This window comes from Hyla sarda, chromosome 8 (assembly GCF_029499605.1).
Source record: "Hyla sarda isolate aHylSar1 chromosome 8, aHylSar1.hap1, whole genome shotgun sequence".
Lineage (NCBI taxonomy): Eukaryota > Metazoa > Chordata > Amphibia > Anura > Hylidae > Hyla > Hyla sarda.
The window spans coordinates 164100526-164117585 of record NC_079196.1 but is presented as its reverse complement, the minus strand read 5'-3'; the positions used below and the strand labels follow the sequence as shown (position 1 = coordinate 164117585).

General features: G+C 44.7%; 1 protein-coding gene across 5 annotated transcripts in view; it reads left to right on the top strand.

Annotated features, from left to right (window-relative positions):
- The window catches only part of ABAT (4-aminobutyrate aminotransferase), a 163267-nt gene that overhangs the window by 108610 nt on the left and 37597 nt on the right, over window positions 1-17060 (top strand). For all 5 annotated transcript variants that reach the window (XR_008847264.1, XM_056536397.1, XM_056536398.1 and 2 more), the window contains exons 5-8: window positions 737-854; window positions 9872-9921; window positions 15572-15652; window positions 15803-15895. Coding sequence is in view for 4 of the 5 variants with exons in the window: in XM_056536397.1 (XP_056392372.1) it covers window positions 737-854; window positions 9872-9921; window positions 15572-15652; window positions 15803-15895 (342 nt within the window). In the remaining variant the exon portion in view is untranslated. The remainder of the gene's footprint in view (window positions 1-736; window positions 855-9871; window positions 9922-15571; window positions 15653-15802; window positions 15896-17060) is intronic.

Sequence of the window (17060 nt, the reverse complement as noted above, 5' to 3'; positions counted from 1 at the left end):
AATTTTGCCATCTATGGCGAACTGTCAGAATAGGGTGCCAGCGTACATGTGCATTGACAGGCACAGGCCCCTTTAACTTTAAAGGAAAACTGTCACTTGTTTTCTCCCGCACTATCCACAGGGACTGGTGGATAGTGCGGGAGACGGTGATTAAAAGGAGCCCTACCTTGTCCGGATCTGTTCTCCCGCAATTGTAGTTTTATTATCTGTTGAAATCTTCCTGTAACTCTAATGGGTGGGGCTTCGGCGCTTAACTGGCACTGCCGCTTAACACGTCAGTGCCGCTTATGAATATTCATCCCCTCTCCCCCAGTTAGGAGCGGCAAAGAGAGGGAGAGCTGGAGGAAGGGGGATGAATATTCATAAGCGGCGCTGACGTCAGTGCCAGTTAACCTGCAGAAGCCCCACCCGTGCCAGTTACAGGAAGATTTCAACAGATAATAAAACTACAATTGTGGGAGAACGGCGGTGCTGATCCAGACAAGGTAGGGCTCATTTTAATCAGCGTCTCCCGCACTATCCACCAGTACCTGTGGATAGTGCGGGAGAAAACAAGTGACAGTTGTCCTTTAATTGACTGTACATTGTTGACTACATTCGGACAATTAGTGGGACCTCTGCCTAATGACGTTTCTGCCCTATTTTATGCCTAAAGTTACTTATTTTCCAGTATATGTTTGAAGGATTGACAAAATGAGAACCTCGCTAGCCAGTTTTTATTTTGTTTTTTTTCTAGAATGCAGACGCTGTGAACTTTTTTTGTAATTATGAAGAAAGTCGTGGAAATTATCTTGTTGATGTTGATGGCAACCGAATGCTGGATCTGTATTCCCAAATATCATCCATTCCTATTGGTATGTACCATCTGGTGTTGTCATTTTAGGTTTATTTTTTCTTCTTTCTGTTTTTTTAAATCTGTCTATTCTTGGCAATGAGGAGTAGCCGACTCCTGGCTGATGGACCCAAAGCAATTTACATCCATTCTAATATCAGAATAGATTTGCATACAAAGCAGTTCCAGGAAGAATCTTTAGATAACGAATTATCAGAACAATATTTGAGCTTATCTTCAGCCTTTATGACGTCTATCACTGCTGATCAGGAGAGAAATCATTAGTCTTCTGAGTGACCATGTTTAAATCAGTGGTGCTTAATAAAAAAAGAAATTATTCACCTTATAAATGTATTTCTTATTTTGAATAATTGTGGAAAGGATTAGAATAGAAAAATGTTAGTGTGACTAGAACAGAGCTGGGAGGACAGAGAATTACTAACGTCCAGGAAGCTGTTGCCATGATAGTCATTAGATTCAAGTATATATTATTTTCCAACAACATGAAGCATGGATCCTGCTTGTCATTCCGGAAATTAGCCTGTCCACTAGAGATAAGTGTGATCAGAGCGGAGAGGATAAGTGATCTCAGCACAGTGCCTCAGTAAGCATTTCTACATGGAGGAACCAGTTTCCTCCCACATGCCAAAAGCATATCAATGGCTTCAAATGAAATTGACTCTTGTAACATAGTAACTTAGAATATAAGGTTCAAAAAAAGACAAACGTCCATCAGGTTCAACCTATGTCCATATTGTGTTGATCCAGAGGAAGGCAAAAATCCTTTATGAGTTTAATGCCAATTGCCCCATACTAAGGAGAAAAATTCCTTCCCGACTCCAAATATGGCAGTCAGAATAAATCCCTTGATCAACGTTCTGTCCCTATAAATCTAGTATCTAAAACCTATAATATTCTTACTCTCCAAAAATGCATCCAGACCCCTTTTGAACTCTTTTACAGAATTCACCATGACCACCTCCTCTGCTCTTACAGTAAAGAACCCCGTCTGTGCTGGTGTAGAAACCTTCTTTCCTCTAAATATAGAGGATGCCCCCTTGTTATAGATACAGTCCTGGGTATAAATAGATCATGGGAGAGATCTCTGTACTGTCCCCTGATATATTTATACATAGTTATTAGGTCGCCCCTAAACCTTCTTTTTTTTTTTTTAAACTAATCCTAATTCTGATAATCTTTCTGGGTACTGTCGTCCCCCCATTCCCCGTATTACCCTGGTTGCCCGTCTTTTAACCCTCTCCAACTCCACTATATCTTTCTTGTACACTGGTGCCCAGTACTGTACACAGTATTCTATGTGTGTTCTGACTAGTGATTTGTACAGTGGTAGAATTATTTCCTTGTCGTGGGCATCTATGCCCCTATTGATGCACCTCATGATTGTATTTGTCTTGGCAGTAGCTGCCCGACACTGGTCACTACAGCTAAATTTACTGTAATTTTCCATGTCAGTCGTCCCCAGTGTTTTCCCGTTTAAAGGGAAACTTACAGGTGGATCAAGCCCACCAACCTGAATATAAGATGGTGACCTGTGTGGGTGATCCTGAGTAAAACAATGTATTCCTTTTTCCAGTCCATTCACCCATTCTGGAGATATAGCACAATCTTACAATATGCAAATTAACTCTTACCTGCTTTGGAGGTAGGTTTAAAGACTATCTGCACCTCTGACACCATTCCATTGGTTTTGGGACCCAGGGGCCACATTAGAGATGCATATAGTCTTCAAACCCGTCTCTAGAGCAGTTAACCTCCTGAGCGGTATTCCCGAGTGTGACTCGGGATTAATTTTCCCTGCCAGGATCGGTAACCCTGAGTCACGCTCGGGGTAGAATTGCAGAGTTCCCGGCCGGGCTGCACGATATATCGCAAAAGCAATGCGATATAGCGATGCGGCCCCCGGGAAAACATGCGATTATCTGCTCGGGTTGGCTCCCGTTGCTGGGGCCGGCCAGAGCAGGTAAAGAAAAATACTAAAAGTCAGTGTTTCCCTACCAGGAGGCCTCCAGCTGTTGCAAAACTACAACTCTCAGCATGCCCGAACAGCCAAAGGCTGTCCGGGCATGCTGGGAGTAGTAGTTTCACAACAGCTGGAGGCACCCTGTTAGAAAAACACTGAGCTAAGTGTAAAAGGAAAAAGGAGTAAAATAAAAAAAATTGTTTGCTTACCTAATCCTGGTCCCTGCAGATGCCGTTCCCCTCCATGCGCTCCGGTCCCTGCTCTCTTCACTATTCATCTTACAGGACCTTTCACTTTTCAGCCAATCACAGGCCGCAGTGGTGTAAAGCCTGTGATTGGCTGAAGGGGAAAGGACTTGTTCTGCAGCAAATACACTAGGTTTGAAATCTGCCCGGCAAACGTAGTGTATTCTGCTGCAGGATAAGACAAGGGGACAAGAAAAGGTGACAAGGGGGGGGGGGGGGGGAGAATGTGACAGAGGGGGGGGGGATGTGACAGGGGGGGGGATGTGACAGATGGGGGGAATGTGACAGATGGGGGGAATGTGACAGATGGGGGGAATGTGACAAGGGGGGGGATGTGACAAGAGGGGGGAATGTGACAGAGGGGGGAATGTGACAGGGGAGTGATGTGACAGGGGGGAGGGGAATGTGACATGAAGGGGGGGATTGTGACAAGGGGGGATGTGACAGGGGGAGGGGAATGTAACATGAAGGGGGAGAATGTGACAAGGGGGGGAATGTGAAAAGGAGGGGGGAGAATGTGACAAGGAGGGGGGAAAATGTGACGGGGGGGATGTGACAAGGGAGAGGGGGAATGTGACAAGGGAGGGGGAATGTGACGGGGGAGATGTGAAATGGGCGGGGGGGAGATGTTAAATTCAGTGAAAAAATTGTACCGCTTTTGGTACAAATTTCCAGACAGAATCATACCGCCAGGGAGGTTAAAAGAGTACTCCAGATGGGAAAACGTACTTATATAATGTTCCCTTATGGCCAAACCAACTGTATTGTAATATACACTTATTACCTTTACTGGGCTGTTTTCCCTGTTGGAATAAGCTGTGACAGGCAGAAAGTGAAGAGAAACCTGCCATCTCTGACCCCTTCGTTGGGGTAAGGAATACATTGGTTTACTGAGCATTACCCCCACAAACCACCTGTAAATTCAGGTTAGTGGGGTTAATCCATCTGTCAGTTTTCCTGTTTAATACTTGATCACAACCTGGATTATTCCTTCCCATGTGCATAACCTTACATTTATCAGTGTTCAACCTCATCTGTTATTCCCCGGCCCAAACCTCCAAAGTATCCAGATCCATTTGTAACAGTGCACTGTCCTCTGTTGTGTTAACCTCTTTAGAGAGCTTAGTATCATCTGTAAAGGTTGACACTTTACTATATAATCCCTCTAATTTCTCTACAAGGTAATTGATAAATACATTAAAGAGAATAGGGCCCAGTGTTTGAGGAAAGCGTTTTATTTAGTGACATTTAGATGTGTGGAGAAGAGATCAGGTTTTTTTGCTGCAGGATCAGAGGCTCTAGCGGTCAGAGATGGCAAGGCAGGAGACCCCCGATGTTCTTACTATGCACAGGAGGTCATCCAGAAGAATCTTCAGTTGTGTGTGACATAATCATCTCATTAACCAATGCACAGTAATGCCAAATATGTGAACATTGTTTTACCACATGCACAACCTGTGCAGTGTTTTACAGTTCAGTGTTTTACCAAGATCATGAATTTCATAGCTGCCAGTTACTGGTTAGTCCCTGGAGAGATATAAGCTATTTTAGAGCAAGGGGGCCATGATCTTGCACAGAGTCATTCTCAGGGCTTAAGTCCTGCAGGAATGGAGTTCCTGCACTTTTTTCACAGCAGGAATACTGTTCCCATCAGCAGGGTTCCTGCAGGACCAGCCCTTGAATAGAAATCTTGTGTGAATTCCTACACTTTTTTCCCAGGACTTTTTTCCCACGACCTTCGGCTGTCAACCCATGTACCCATGTTTATCCTACAGATGTGTCCTTACCAATCCTTTAGTTCAGTTAAGAATTCTACCCATTTAACACAATATCTCAACATGCTATTAGATTTAAAAAAAAACTATTGCATGGAATTGTGGGTAGTGGATATAAGGATCAAAAGTACCAGGTTTTCGGCGCAATCCACCAAGGATGGGTCACAGTTTCTTTAAAAGAATTTTATTAGCCAGGGAAACAAAGCGTTTCAGAGCTTTGGAGCTCCTTCATCAGGTAAACATGGCAGTATATGATATACTGCCATGTTTACCTGATGAAGGAGCTCCAAAGCTTTGAAACGCATTGTTTCCCTGGCTAATAAAATTCTTTTGAAAAAACTGTGACCCATCCTTGGTGGATTGCGCCAAAAACCTGGTAATTTTGATCCTTATATCCACTATTGTACCTACCGGCCTGGAACACTCCAAGACCCGGAACCAGGAGGCTGCGCCATCTATATGACTATCCAAGTGCATTTGTAGTTGTGTCAATATACACAACTAAGCAAGGTGAGTGGTTTACCAGCACCCACTGTAGATCACTTGCTTGTCCACATACTGTGGATCAAACGGTACTCGTCCCATGAGGAGCTCTTCCGCTTTTTTCTTCCCAGATTCACGTCATGGAATTGTGGGTGGGATTTATTACGCTTTTTGCAGCTATTTTCTGGTGCATTTTGCACAATTTTTTTCTTCTTTGAAATTTTAAACACATCTATCAAGCATTTGCCCTGTTATATGTTTTTTTTTACCTATGCTCGTCAATTTTTCTGGCCTAAAATGGATATGTTGTGGCTTGTGCCACGTATATTTTTTGCAAGAAAATGTTTGCACATCTTCACTCTACTCAACGGGTAGCATAAAATCCACAGGACAAAAAGTCCACAAAATTCATTCTGTCTTGCGCAACAAATTATACATTTTACACAGTTGAAACTGATCTAAAGAGAGAAAGTGCAAGCTGAAAAAGTGGGGTTGCAAATTATAATTTCCTCTCTATTTACCGTATTTTTCGCCCTATAGGACACACCGGCGTATAAGACGCACCCAATTTTTAGGGGCAAAATCGAAAAAAATAAAGGTTTTGAACCCAATAGTGGTCTTCAACCTGCGGACCTCCAGATGTTGCAAAACTACAACTCCCAGCATGCCCGGACAGCCATTGGCTGTCCGGGCATGCTGGGAGTTGTAGTTTTGCAACATCTGGAGGTCCGCAGATTGAAGACCACTGCATAGGATGTAATACTCACGTGTCCCCGCCGCTCCGGACCCGTCACCGCTGCCCTGGATGTCGTTCCATCGCTGTCGCCGTGTCCCCGTCGCTCCGGAACGTCTCTGCTGTCGGCCGGGTATCCTCGCTCTCCGTCGCCGCCATCACGTCATTACGCACGCCGACGCACGTACGTGACGACGTGATGACGAGGAAGGAGAGCGCCGGCATACAGGGGATCCCTGAACGGAGAAGACACCGAGGAGGCAGGTAAGGTCCCTCCCGGTGTCCTGTAAGCACTAACCCGGCTATTCAGTCGGGCTGTTCGGGACCGCCGCGGTGAAATTGCGGTCCCGAACAGCCCGACTGAACAGCCGGGTTAGTGTCACTTTCCCTTCAGACGCGGCGGTCAGCTTTGATCGCCGCGTCTGAAGGGTAAATACAGGGCATCACCGCGATCGGTGATGTCCTGTATTAGCCGCGGGTCCCGGCCGTTGATGGCCGCAGGGACCGCCGCGATAGGGGTGTATTCGCCGTATAAGACGCACCGACTTTTCCCCCTCAGTTTTGGGGAAGAAAAAGTGCGTCTTATACGGCGAAAAATACGGTATGTTTTCTGTGGTTTTGAGAACTATTAAAACATGTTATCATTCAGATCAATTTATGTTTATTCGTACATAATTTGCCTTGTCCTGTATATCTGACATCCTCATTTACCTTATTTTCTGTATATGTATACAGATATCACTTGTATACATTAAAAGGGGTATCTGGCATAGAACTTTTATTTTTTTATTTTTACCATGCTACCCAATAAATAAATAAAACTGGACTTACTCCCAGCCGCACCCCCTATCCATCCAATATCCTTGCCTTCGCCCTCTGGTTCGGTCTTATTCTTGGTTCTTGAGGTCGCAGCAATATCCCGCCTTGACCGGTAATTAGCTGAGCAGCAATGTTACATATTGGGCTCTGGCACTAGGAAGAAGACCAGCGCCAAGGCTCAATATATCACACTGACGCAAGTTGACCACAAGAACCAGAAAGAAGACCACAGCGTAGAGTGATATTCGAGGCATTGGGGAGCGGCGGCAGGCAAGTCCATGGTTAAAAAGTTCTAGCCCAAAAATCCTCTTTGTGAAATACCAGTAAATTTTCCAAGCATATTGAAATGTATCAAGAATTGTGAATGCATTAACTTTACAATGTAGATGCAAAGTCAATAGACTTGGCATAGAAAAAAATGCTGCCATCCTCTGTGCTTGGCATTTTGCAAATTAGTTGATTTGCATTGACTTGGACAACAAAGCCTTTCATGATGTAAAGGTGGCAGCGGTAGCATCCCAGCATGTCTTCCTGCTTGCTTTTATGTATTCATTTCCAATGTGCTTTGGAAGTCTGCATAGGAAAGATTAATGATGGAGGAAAATAACCTGCCATAGCCACCAATGCCCGTAGCAAAAGGCAGCAACATTAGTGCGAGTTGGTGATTTGCTAGATCGAAAGCCAAGTCTCTTAGTTTATTCCAGCAGATCTCTCTGCTGAATATGCTGCTCTGCGAAAAATGTATTAAAATGAAGGAAATAGCTTCCGGCTCTGTTTTCCTGTGTAGGCCAGGACTGCGTTTGGCAGGGGTGGCGGATATCAGCACCCCACTGATCGGATGTTGATGATGGCCTATACTAAGGATAGGTCGGGAATAGGTTTTGACTGGTAAACCCCTCTTAATTCACACTTAAAGGGGTACTCCGGGGGATGTGACATCACGGTCAAGCCCCTCTTGCAATCACACCACGCCAGATTCACAGAAAAAAACACAAAAAAATTGAACTTCAATAAATATCCATTTTAAAACGGATCCATTATAGATCCAGTGGCCAGCGCGTTTCACGCCCCCCCCCCCCCCTTTCATCAGGGGACAATCTGGGGGCAGTCAGGGTGGGAGACAATCCTGGATGGCCGATGAGGAGCAGGATGTATGTGGACTGCTTGTGGCCATCACACCACGCCCCCTCAATGCAAGTCTATGGGAGGGGGCGTGGCGGACGCCACGCCCCCTCTCATAGACTTGCATTGAGGGGGCGTGGCCATGACATCCCAGCGACCGGACCGCCGCAATCAGACATCTTAGGGGATAAGATGTCTTGGGGCGGAGTACCCCTTTAACGTCTTTAACTGTCGCTTTTTACTATATTCATTGGATTTCTGTTAAGAAATATCTGTATGGAGTACTTTTTGTGGATTGTATATATTAGCATATTAGAAATCTGACTAGACAGTGTAGTATAGGACATTGTTGATGCCTGAGGTACTTAGCAATACTCATTTCCATTAGCTTTCCGTGCACATGCTAATCAGAAGCTACGTGGACCTTGCATATATTTATCAAAGTAGGTTATTAAAGAGGCAGCCTGCGGTACTGCGATAAGATTCAGGGGGACATTAACAGGAGAAGAAAGAAGCGACTTAGAAAATGTCTTCTTATTTTACATAATATTGATTTAAAATATAAAATTCCTGTTCTAATATAGAGAAACGGGCCTCTGTCCTCTCACATCGGGCCACTCCCGACAACTACTATACTCTGTAGACCCTTCCGAACACTGGATATTGTCTGAGCTTTGCCTTAGGTCTTCTTAAAGGGGTACTCCGGTGGAAAACTTTTTTTATTTTTATCAACTGGTGTCAGAAAGTTAAAGAGATTTGTAAATTACTTCTATTAAGAAATCTTAATCCTTCCAGTACGTATTAGCTGCTGAATACTACAGAGGAAATTATTTTCTTTTTGCAACAAGGAGCTCTCTGCTGACATCACGAGCACGGTGCTCTCTGCTGACATCTCTGTCCATTTTAAGAACTGTCCAGAGTAGGAGAAAATCCCCATAGAAAACATATGCTGCTCTGGACAGTTCCTAAAAGGGACAGAGATGTCAGCAGAGAGCACTGTGCTCGTGATGGCAGCAGAGAGCACTGTGCTCGTGATGGCAGCAGAGAGCTCTGTGTTGCAAAAAGAAAAGAACTTCCTCTGTAGTATTCAGCAATTAAGTATTGGAAGGATTAAGATTTTTTTTTTTTAATAGAAGTCATTTACAAATCTATTTAACTTCCTGACACCAGTTGATAAAAAAAATAAATAAATAAAGTTTTCCACCGGAGTACCCCTTTAATGCTGGTGTAACTTGTGTATTGTGGTCAGTATTTATAAGCCGCAACCAGGAGTTGAACATAAATTGAGAAAAGTATCATGGAAAGATTTGTAACCTCTTCTATATTTTGGATTCCTCCCTGTTTTTTACCTTGTAGATCAGTGGTCTTCAACCTGCGGACCTCCAGATGTTGCAAAACTACATCTCCCAGCATGCCCGGACAGCCGTTGGCTGTCCGGGCATGCTGGGAGTTGTAGTTTTGCAACATCTGGAGGTCCGCAGGTTGAAGACCACTGTTATAGATGATGATGAAAAATCTGTGGGGGGAGATTTATCAAGACCTGTCCAGAGGAAAAACTGCTGTGTTGCCCCTAGCAACCAATCAGATCGCTTCTTTCATTTTTCAGAGGCCTTTTCAAAAATGAAAGAAGCAATCTGATTGGTTGCTATGGGCAACTCAGCAACTTTTCCTCTGGACAGATTTTGTATTTTGTATTTTTGTTATTCAGAATTATATTCATGTGTTCTCTGCAGTAAATAATTGAAATCTGCAGTGGCCTCATCTTCTGATCGATTCTCTATGGCCGTGTGTATACATGCTTTCCAATTCCCTCATGTCCTTCATTCCTCTGCTGAGATCTGTGAGATAACCAATACTTCTGCTATATACTGTGTATTTCAGGTTATAACCATCCGGCCCTGATAAAAATCCTGCAACAGCCACAAAACCTGGTAAGCACAGAAGGACCTCAAACATATTTCTGTGACGAAATGGGAGTTATACACTTATAATGTCATTATGGTTCCCATGATGTCACACAAAAGAGATTTCAATGTAAATGGTGTGACATTTGGAAAGTTTCTAGACCCTTTAAAGGGGTATTCCAGGATTTTTTTTTTTTATTTGACTATGCTACAGGGGCTGTAAAGTTAGTGTAGTTCATAATATAGTGTCTGTACCTGTGTGTGATGGTTTTCTCACAATTCTGTGATTTTCACTCCAATATTTTATTTTTAACAGCATACAAAATGACTCTTGTCTCAGATTTTTCCCAGCTTGCAATGCGGCCGAGACCTGGCTCACTAGTCAGCTGATGACAGGGAGCCTGTCTGCTTCAATGGGTGGAGGGATCGCTTGGGGGGAGAGAGATCAATCTGCAACAGCTGTAGGCACCCTGATTGAAATCCACAGGTCTTTGAATGGATGCAGCTCATTTATGTTTCAATGGGTGGGGTGGATGATGTGTGGGAGGGATGGAATTGTGGGATTTGTAGTCAAAAAAAGAAAAGTCAAACAGGAAATACCAGTTCACAAAAAGCTAGCCACAGTATTATGGGAATCTCACAACATAGCCATTTATCCCCAAGACAAGCACAGGTCCTTCCTAAGCATGTCCATTACTGTCTGCCAGGTAGGTACTAAAATCACCTTGTGGGGGATAACCCCTTTAACTTTTCATCACATTTTGTTATGTTGTGAAATTGTGCTAAAATTTAAAATTAAGTTTTCCACCATCATTCTGTACTCAATACCCAATATTGACAAATAAAAAAACAGAATGTTAGAAATATTTACTAATTTATTTAAAAGGAAAAACTGAAATATTGTTTTGTCGTATGTATTCAGACCCTTTACTCAGCATCTTTGGGGATGATGCCATAAAGGTTTGCACACCTGGTTTGGGGATTTTCTGCCATGTTTCTCTGCAGATCCTCTCAGGTTGAATGTAGACTGATGGTGGAAGCCATTTTTAGGTCTCCCTAGAGATGTTCCGTTGGGTTCATGTCAGGTCTCTGACTGGGCTGTTCAAGGACATTTATTGAGTTATCCCTAATCCAATCCTGTTTTTGTCTTTGCTGTGTTCTTAGAATCAATTTTCTTGGTAGGTGAACCTTTGGTCCAGTCTAAGGTCCAAAGCACTCGGGATTAGGTTTTCTTAAAAAATGTCTCTGCACTCTGCTCCATCAGCTTTTCCTCAACCCAGTCTCCCTGTCCAGTCTCCCTGCCCAGTCTCCCTGTCCAGTCTCCCTGCCCAGTCTCCCTGCCCAGTCTCCCTGCCCAGTCTCCCTGCCCAGTCTCCCTGCCCAGTCTCCCTGCCCAGTCTCCCTGTTCAGTCTCCATGCCCAGTCTCCCTGTCCAGTCTCCCTGTCCAGTCTCCCTGTCCAGTCTCCCTGTCCAGTCTCCCTGCCCAGTCTCCCTGCCCAGTCTCCCTGCCCAGTCTCCCTGCCCAGTCTCCCTGCCCAGTCTCCCTGTCCAGTCTCCCTGCCCAGTCTCCCTGCCCAGTCTCCCTGCCCAGTCTCCCTGTCCAGTCTCCCTGTCCAGTCTCCCTGTCCAGTCTCCCTGCCCAGTCTCCCTGTCCAGTCTCCCTGCCCAGTCTCCCTGCCCAGTCTCCCTGCCCAGTCTCCCTGCCCAGTCTCCCTGCCCAGTCTCCCTGCCCAGTCTCCCTGCCCAGTCTCCCTGCCCAGTCTCCCTGCCCAGTCTCCCTGTCCAGTCTCCCTGTCCAGTCTCCCTGCCCAGTCTCCCTGCCCAGTCTCCCTGCCCAGTCTCCCTGCCCAGTCTCCCTGCCCAGTCTCCCTGCCCAGTCTCCCTGCCCAGTCTCCCTGTCCAGTCTCCCTGCCCAGTCTCCCTGTCCAGTCTCCCTGTCCAGTCTCCCTGTCCAGTCTCCCTGTCCAGTCTCCCTGCCCAGTCTCCCTGCCCAGTCTCCCTGTCCAGTCTCCCTGTCCAGTCTCCCTGCCCAGTCTCCCTGTCCAGTCTCCCTGTCCAGTCTCCCTGCCCAGTCTCCCTGCCCAGTCTCCCTGTCCAGTCTCCCTGCCCAGTCTCCCTGCCCAGTCTCCCTGTCCAGTCTCCCTGCCCAGTCTCCCTGCCCAGTCTCCCTGTCCAGTCTCCCTGCCCAGTCTCCCTGTCCCAGCTGTTGAAACGGGAGGCCCCAGAGCTTCATTTCAATTGTCGTATGAAAGGGTCTGAATATTTCTTTCCAAGCTAAATTTGAGTTTTTACATTTGCAATAAATACTAAAAAGTCTGTTTTCACATCATTGTATATTTTTCTAACATGTAAGGTTTGTTTTATTTACATATAGACAAACTGATAGCATTGATGAATGGTTTGGAATTCAGCAGACATTGTATACCTTTTGTCTGTGTATATGCAGGGCTGGTGCAAGGATTTTTGCCACCCTAGGCGAAAGAAAAATTTTCTTCCCCTTGGCTCCATCCTTTGACACACCCCACCTTACTACTGGAGTGACACACTGTAATAAACCTCCTCCCCATGTAATCAACTTACAGTGTGTCACCCCACTAATAAGGAGATTACATGAGGAGGAGGTTTGTTACAGTGTGTCACTCCAGTAGTAACTCCTAATGTAATCTCCTTACTAGTGGGGTGACGCACTGTAACAAACCTCTTTCTCATGTAATCTCCTTACTACTGGGGTGACACTGTAACAAACCTCCTTCTCATGTAATCTCCTTACTACTGGGGTGACACTGTAACAAACCTCCTTCTCATGTAATCACCTACTAATGGGGTGACACACTGTAACAAACCTCCTTCTCATGTAATCACCTACTAATGGGGTGACACACTGCAACAAACCCCCTCCTCATGTAATCTCCATACTAGTGGGGTGACACACTGTAACAAACCTCCTCCTCATGTAATCTCCATACTAGTGGGGTGACACACTGTAACAAACCTCCTCCTCATGTAATCTCCTTACTAGTCGGGTGACACACTGTAACAAACCTCCTCCTCATGTAATCACCTACTACTGGGGTGACACTGTAACAAACCTCCTTCTTATGTAATCACCTACTAATGGGGTGACACACTGTAACAAACCTCCTTCTCATGTAATCACCTACTAATGGGGTGACACACTGTAACAAACCTCCTCCTCATGTAATCTCCATACTAGTGGGGTGACACACTGTAACAAACCTCCTCCTCATGTAATCTCCTTACTAGTCGGGTGACACACTGTAACAAACCTCCTCCTCATGTAATCACCTACTACTGGGGTGACACTGTAACAAACCTCCTTCTTATGTAATCACCTACTACTGGGGTGACACTGTAACAAACCTCCTTCTTATGTAATCACCTACTAATGGGGTGACACACTGTAACAAACCTCCTTCTCATGTAATCACCTACTAATGGGGTGACACACTGTAACAAACCCCCTCCTTACGCGACGGTGGTTCTGGCTGGGTGGGTGCTTTGGATGAGCAGCTGGTTGCTAACTTTCTTGCAGCGGGCAGAGCAGCGCCCCCCATCAATAGGGCATTCTAGGCGGCTGCCTATTTTGCCTATAGGCGGAACCGGCCCTGTGTATATGTCATTAAAACAATCCTTACATAGGAGAGAATTATACATCATCTACCGTAATTGCTATATATAGTATACACATATAACCAATATGACTAGGTGGTGCCCCTCAATTTCATAAATGTCTGAACCGTAAACAACCACCTCACTGTACATATTTAATATGTTCCTGCATATAGAGACTATAGGGACTGGGGTTTTATCATTTATTTGTGATACTCACCATTATATTGTTAGGAGCGTTCTAATAAAAGTAATATTTTATATAACAGACATATAACACTGCAGGATTTTTGTAGCCCTCTGGGCCTTATGTTGTTGGATTTTGTACCCTCATATATGTCTGAAGGCAGAGTTTAATGTTGGTTTTGGATAAATGAAACGCTCTCTTTTCAGGTTCTATTTGAGACAAAAAAAAAAACACAAAAACACCCTCCCCTTTGGATAAGCTTTTTTGCACCAATCTATGGAGGAATTGAGGTTATGTTTTTCTGTTTTTCTAGCCGATATGCTACAATTGTGTGAAAACCCCTTGCAGACTGCCAGATGGCTAGTGAAGCTAAACTCCTTTAATCTGAAATGTAATAATTATAAAGGAACATTTGTTTCAAGGGGGAAAAAAAGTGAGGAACAATTAATAAAAATACATTCTACTAAAAATGTACGTTATAGTAACACAATATTGTGAGCTTTCCTTCTCAAGGTCTTCCACCCTTGCATGTGAATTTGACATACCGTATATACTCGAGTATAAGCAGAGTTTTTCAGCACGATTTTTCGTGCTGAAAATGCCCCCCCTCGGCTTATACTCGAGTGATCTTTCCGCCTGTCAATCTCTTCTCAGTGGTCTTCAACTTGCGGACCTCCAGATGTTGCAAAACTACAACTCCCAGCATGCCCGGACAGCCATCGGCTGTCCGGGCATGCTGGGAGTTGTAGTTTCGAAACCTCTGGAGGTCCGCAGGTTGAAGACCACTGCGGCCTTCGTCATCATCCAGACCCCCCCTTTAGTTTTCTACTCACCTCCCCTTGGTGGGAAGGAAGGGTGAGCTGGTCCGGGCCATCTATGCTGCAGGGACCGTCCGGCGGGGAGGATTAGTCGTTCTGCGTTGTCCATTTTCACCGAGGGGGCACTCTTCTCCGCGCTCCAGGCCCCCGGCCTAGTGACGTTGCCTTGACGACGATGCACAGGGACGCACATGAATGTCCCTGTGCGTCATCGTCAAGGCAACGTCACTTGGTCACTAGTTCGGGGCAGGCCCAGAGCACGGAGAAGAGGCCCCCTCAGTGAAAATGGACAACGCGGAACGACTAATCCTCCCCGCCGGACAGTCCCTGCAGCATAGATGGCCCGGACCAGTTCCCCCTTCCTTCCCACCGAGGGGAGGTGAGTAGAAAACTAAATGGGGTGTCTGGATGATGACGAAGGCCACAGTGTTCTTCAACCTGCGGACCTCCAGAAGTTTCAAAACTACAACCCCCAGCATGCCCTGACAGCCGATGGCTGTCCAGGCATGCTGGGAGTTGCAGTTTTGCAACATCTGGAGGTCCGCAGGTTGAAGACCACTGATGAAGGGATTGACAGGCGGTGATGATGAAGGGGGGGGTGATGACGGGGGTCTGGATGATGACGGGGGTCTGGATGATGACATGGGAGGATGATGTATTTCCCACCCTAGGCTTATAGTTGAGTCAATAACTTTTCCTGTTTTTTGGGGGGTGAAATTAGGGGCCTCGGCTTATATTCGGGTCGGCTTATACTCGAGTATATACGGTATGTTATTTTTATAGATGTTTAATATTTTGAAATATCTGGTAATCCAGGACCCGCATTTCCCATTGAGGCTGTAATAAATAATTCAATCCTTACTAGTGTTCTTTTAAGTTGGTCGCAAATGCCTAAAATTTAAAAAGGTGCAAATTTCCCATCAGATAAAAGTAAACATTTTAGCCTGATAACAATCTTTATTATATACTTTAATAGTCATTGAATTCATGGCAATCTGTACTGATGCTCAGCTTTGCTCACAAGTGTGTGATGTCTCTTAGAGCACCTTTATCAACAGACCGGCACTGGGTATCCTGCCTCCGGAGAATTTTACAGAGAAGCTGGAGGAATCCTTGTTATCTGTAAGTGGCTTTCAGCATTTCTTATCTGTGTAGTCCTTATGGTGCAATCTCTGGCAGCATATAATCGATGGAGAGAATGATGCTGTTGAGAGGTTGATGGAAACATTACATTATATGCTTAATTCTTTTTATTTTTTATTTTATATATAGATTGGACCAAAAGGATTGTCACAAATAATGACAATGTCTTGTGGCTCGTGCTCCAATGAAAATGCATTTAAATTAATATTCATGTGGTACAGGGTAAGTATAATAAACATATTGCATGTTAATAATAGCAGGTTGGACCTCCCTTGGCCTTCACAACCACATCCGTTTATTGTAGCATTGATACCACTAGGTGTTAAATTACGGTAATTGTACAGGAATATCGGCACATGCGGTCAGGATAGCTTCTCGAAAATTGCCACAAAATAGATGGAGGTCCAGACTTGCCTTATGCAAACTCACTGTCATGTTCTTGGAACCAGTCCATGACTTTCTCTCCCTTGTGGCATGGTGCACTGTCCTGCTGACCGTCTTCTTCTGCCATAAGGGAAAGAGCTGCCATGAAGGGATAAACTTACCCACAAAGCTTAGATAAGCCATATTGTCCAGATACATAGATATCAGGGGACCCAGGGTGTGCCGAGAAAGAATTCCCCACACTGAGACTAGGACTGGCCTACAGGAGAACAGGTCAGTCCCTTTGTGGACCTCTCAGTAGTGTTGAGACATATCTGTGCATTTTGATGTAATTTGCACAAAAACGTATCGGTTTTCCGCAATTCACAGTAAATTTGTTGTGTTTTTGCTGCATCCTTATTGGCTAAAAATGGTAAACAGGTAATATTTGCCCATAACTTGCTCTGGAGGCACCATGTTTAATACTGCCCACAACATTATGCCTCCTTCACCAGCCTTTATTGTTGACACCTGACAGGAAGGGTTCATCCTGCTACTTTCTCCGAACTCTAACCCTCCCATCCCGATGGAACAGAAATCGGCATTTATCTGACAAGGCAATCAATGCTTTTCTATTGCTCAGATAACCCAGTTTTTTTTATTGCTCTTTAGCCCCCTTGAGTCTTACCTCTCAATTGTTTGCAAACTACTTCATGCACCCGCAAATTTGGGAGGAAATTCTTGGGCTTCAACCATGGCCACATAAACTGGTACTGACCAAGGTCCGTTGTGATGGCAGACAGCTGACCTGTATTTGTGTAAAGAAACAAAACCTCCTTTAACCAAACACTATATATTTCTATAGCTAGAAGAAAATAATGTAAAATACAAAATAATGTACAGGTAAGATTGAGGATTTTTTTTTACACTTTTAAACAAGGGGCCTTTCTGTTAACTCTTTCTAAACCTGAGGACTCCTGTAAATGTAGAGTAACCTGTTATAATAAATAACATTGCATTTTCC